At 53.7% G+C, this 2,868-nt stretch overlaps 1 protein-coding gene across 1 annotated transcript; it reads right to left on the reverse strand.

The window, feature by feature from the left end:
* On the reverse strand, nucleotides 1-1,294 carry LOC147518387 (uncharacterized). The gene is made up of 2 exons (XM_086593906.1): nucleotides 863-1,294; nucleotides 1-794 (listed from the first exon to the last, which is right to left on the reverse strand). Exons 1-2 carry the CDS (start codon nucleotides 1,292-1,294, stop codon nucleotides 186-188), a joined length of 1,041 nt encoding a protein of 346 aa, XP_086450032.1. The 3' UTR covers nucleotides 1-185.
* Nucleotides 1,295-2,868: the final 1,574 nt, after the last annotated feature.

Genomic DNA, 2,868 nt, shown 5'->3' on the forward strand with positions numbered 1-2,868 from the left:
CAGTAGTATGCCAAACAAAGCAACAATTAAAACCGAGAGATTACACATGTAATCAGAAAAAGTGAAACAGTATCTACCACGCCAACATACAAATGAAAGGGAAAGAACTAATAGTATTAGAGGCACACTTTGTTGGAAAAGTAAAGTACAAAATGTCTAAACAATAGCAGACAGCCGACGGGGGGCTAGTCTAAATCCTGCACCAGATCTTCGGCAAGGGGAGCTTGGTCGCGATCACTCGAGTTGGGGCCCGGGGAGGCGACCTCGCAAACAGAGCCTTCAAGCAGCGGATTGAGGAGAGCAACATCAACCGACTCCGAAACCGGCGGCTCTGCGGCAATGGGTACCGCGGTAGATGGATCTTCCGGCATGGGAGAGGGGGGCTTTTCGGGAAGGAGTCGGCCTTCTTTGAGTAAACGCACATGCTCCTCGGCAATCTTCTTGGCCACCCGCTTGTCAGCTTGAGCCTTGAAGCTTACCCGCAGCTGCTCCATGTCCTGAGTGTGTTGGAGAAGAAGAGCGGCTGTGGCTTCCTTGTGCTGGAGGGCAAGGGCGTCTCGCTGTTTGCTTAGGCGGTCGTTCACCCCGTCCATGAAGGCCTGGTGAGAAGCTTCAGCGGTCCTCAGTTCATCCTCAGCTCGGAGTTTGGCCATGTCCGCTGCCGACAGCTCAGCTTGGAGGCGCTCACAGGTGGCCCGTAATCCCTCAGGGCCGCCGACCTCCTTCTCCAAGGATTCCACAGAGTCCAAGGATGAGAAGAGGCCGCGGATCATATAGGCCATGTCCAGGCTCACCTAGCAAGGGAAGAGCAGTCAGGATAAGGGTCAAAACAGAAAGTGAAAAGGGGATGAAAGAGACAGACCTTCTCCCAGCCGGCATACAAGGAAGTGCGATGCTGTTCGAAAGTCCCAGAGTCAGCATAGGCCAGGTCACGAGGAAGATGGGAGCCATAGAACATTGCTGAGGCCACGGCCGGGTTTTCCAGAGCAGAATCCTCTACATTGACCAAGCGGCCACGCACCTTGAAGTGGGGGCGGAAAGTTTGTGGTGCCGCGGACCCAGGGAGAGAGCGAGCGGTTTCTTTTCCGGGCCGCTGCCGATGAGGAGGAGACGGAGGAGCCGCAGAAAGGCTTGCAGAGGAAGAGGACTTGTGGCGCTTGTGGGGGGGCTCTTCAGAGGAGGGATCCGCGGACACTCGGGGAACAGTAGAGGCCGGGACAGTGTGGGAAGGAGGGACTTCCGTCACGTCATCGTCCGAGTCACTGTCGAACAGTTTGATCTTGGAGACGTCCATAGGAGAAGGTGATGAGCCTATTTGGAGGGGAATTGGGGAATATCCGATCGTCCGGTCGGCAAGGGAACGAAAAAGAAGGAGATGTATACTGACGGGGCCGGGAAGAAAGGTGTGCGGTGGACTTTTTGACTATCGCCTCTAGAGCCCGAGCCCGGGCCTGGGACTTGGAGGTTTTACGAGTGAAGCCGCGGCGGTGGGTTTTGCGTTGGGACGGCTGGGAGGCGGATAGTGAGGATGGAGAAGGACGAGGCTTTCGTTCTTTAGGGGGAGGAGGACGATAAAAGGGAGCTGAATATTTACCCAAGGTGTGCAAGGAAGGGTCAGTTAGTAAGGGGGTTCCGTGAGAGGGATCTATGCCGAGGACTTCAGCTTGAGAAGAGCCCAAATTGCGGAGTTGCTCGAAGATTGCAGACTTCAGGCCGACGTAGAACCGGGATTTGGAGTCGGACTTCCAACCTGCACAGGAGAAAAATAGAGACAAGGAGTGAGTCCGCAGTATAAGTCAACATAAGAAAAAGAGGCAGTAAAGTGAACTCACCCCGAGGCAGGAAGGTGAGATGGTTGAGAGTCACTTCAGGTGGAACCTCCGCGGACACGAAATTACCAGAAACATACAGAGGGTAGTGATGCCAAGTTTTGTCCGAGGTGGTGAGTTTGAGAATGAAGGACTGTTTACCGAGGCGGACACAGAAAGAATGGTATCCCACACTCACATCTTTGGTACTTTTGCGTATATAATAATGAGAAATTATGTCGCGAAGGACTATTCGGGGCTCGTGGTGGAGGTTATAATAGTTCGCGGCATACATGATACGCCAGAAATTGCCGATACCCTGGCAAGGGGGAATGTTGAAATGGTTGCATACGTCTACGTCTAGTCGACGATGGCGACGCCCGATACAATTTGGCCGACTGTGACCACAAGGCATCCCGGTTTGGGGGGAACCAGATGAGGGAAATGAGTCACGTCGGGCACGTGCTCGAGGAGGATGTCATTTGGGATGCCATAGCCAACCCTAATCGCTTCCAAATTAGGTCGACGGGAGCGTGGGGGAGGCGGTGGAAGCTTGAAAGGCCGCCCAGTGGTGGAGGGGGCCGCGGTGGGATCAGGCGGAGGAGAAGACTCCTCCGCGTACGACCGCGAGGAAGTCGGACCGTCGGAGTGAGAATCCGACATGGGAGGAAGCTAAGGAATATGAACAGTTACAAGTCAAATGTGAAAAGTAAGGAGAGAAGATTACCAACCTGGTGCGTCAATCCAGCAGCAAAGGCGAACGTTGGAGAGGGCGAGGTGTGTAGAATGGAGGAGCGTGAGGAAAACTAGAAGAGGGATGAGGGTGAATGTAAACAGGAGCGCATGAAATGGAGAAGAAAAAGAGGAAGGTGTAAAAATGGCGACTGATAGCGAAGAAGGTGAAGGGTGAGAAAAGAATGAGAAGGAAAGAAGGAATAAGTAGAAGTGGAAGCGTGAAGGGGTAAAAGGGGAAAGGACTAGGAGCGAAAATCAAGAGGCCGCCAGTTGAACCAGAGGAAAGGTGACACGTGGAGGGGCAAGAACCGAGGCGACGCAGACC

The sequence above is a fragment of the Coptis chinensis genome, chromosome 2 (genome assembly GCF_015680905.1).
Source record: "Coptis chinensis isolate HL-2020 chromosome 2, ASM1568090v1, whole genome shotgun sequence".
NCBI classification, from domain to species: Eukaryota; Viridiplantae; Streptophyta; class Magnoliopsida; order Ranunculales; family Ranunculaceae; genus Coptis; species Coptis chinensis.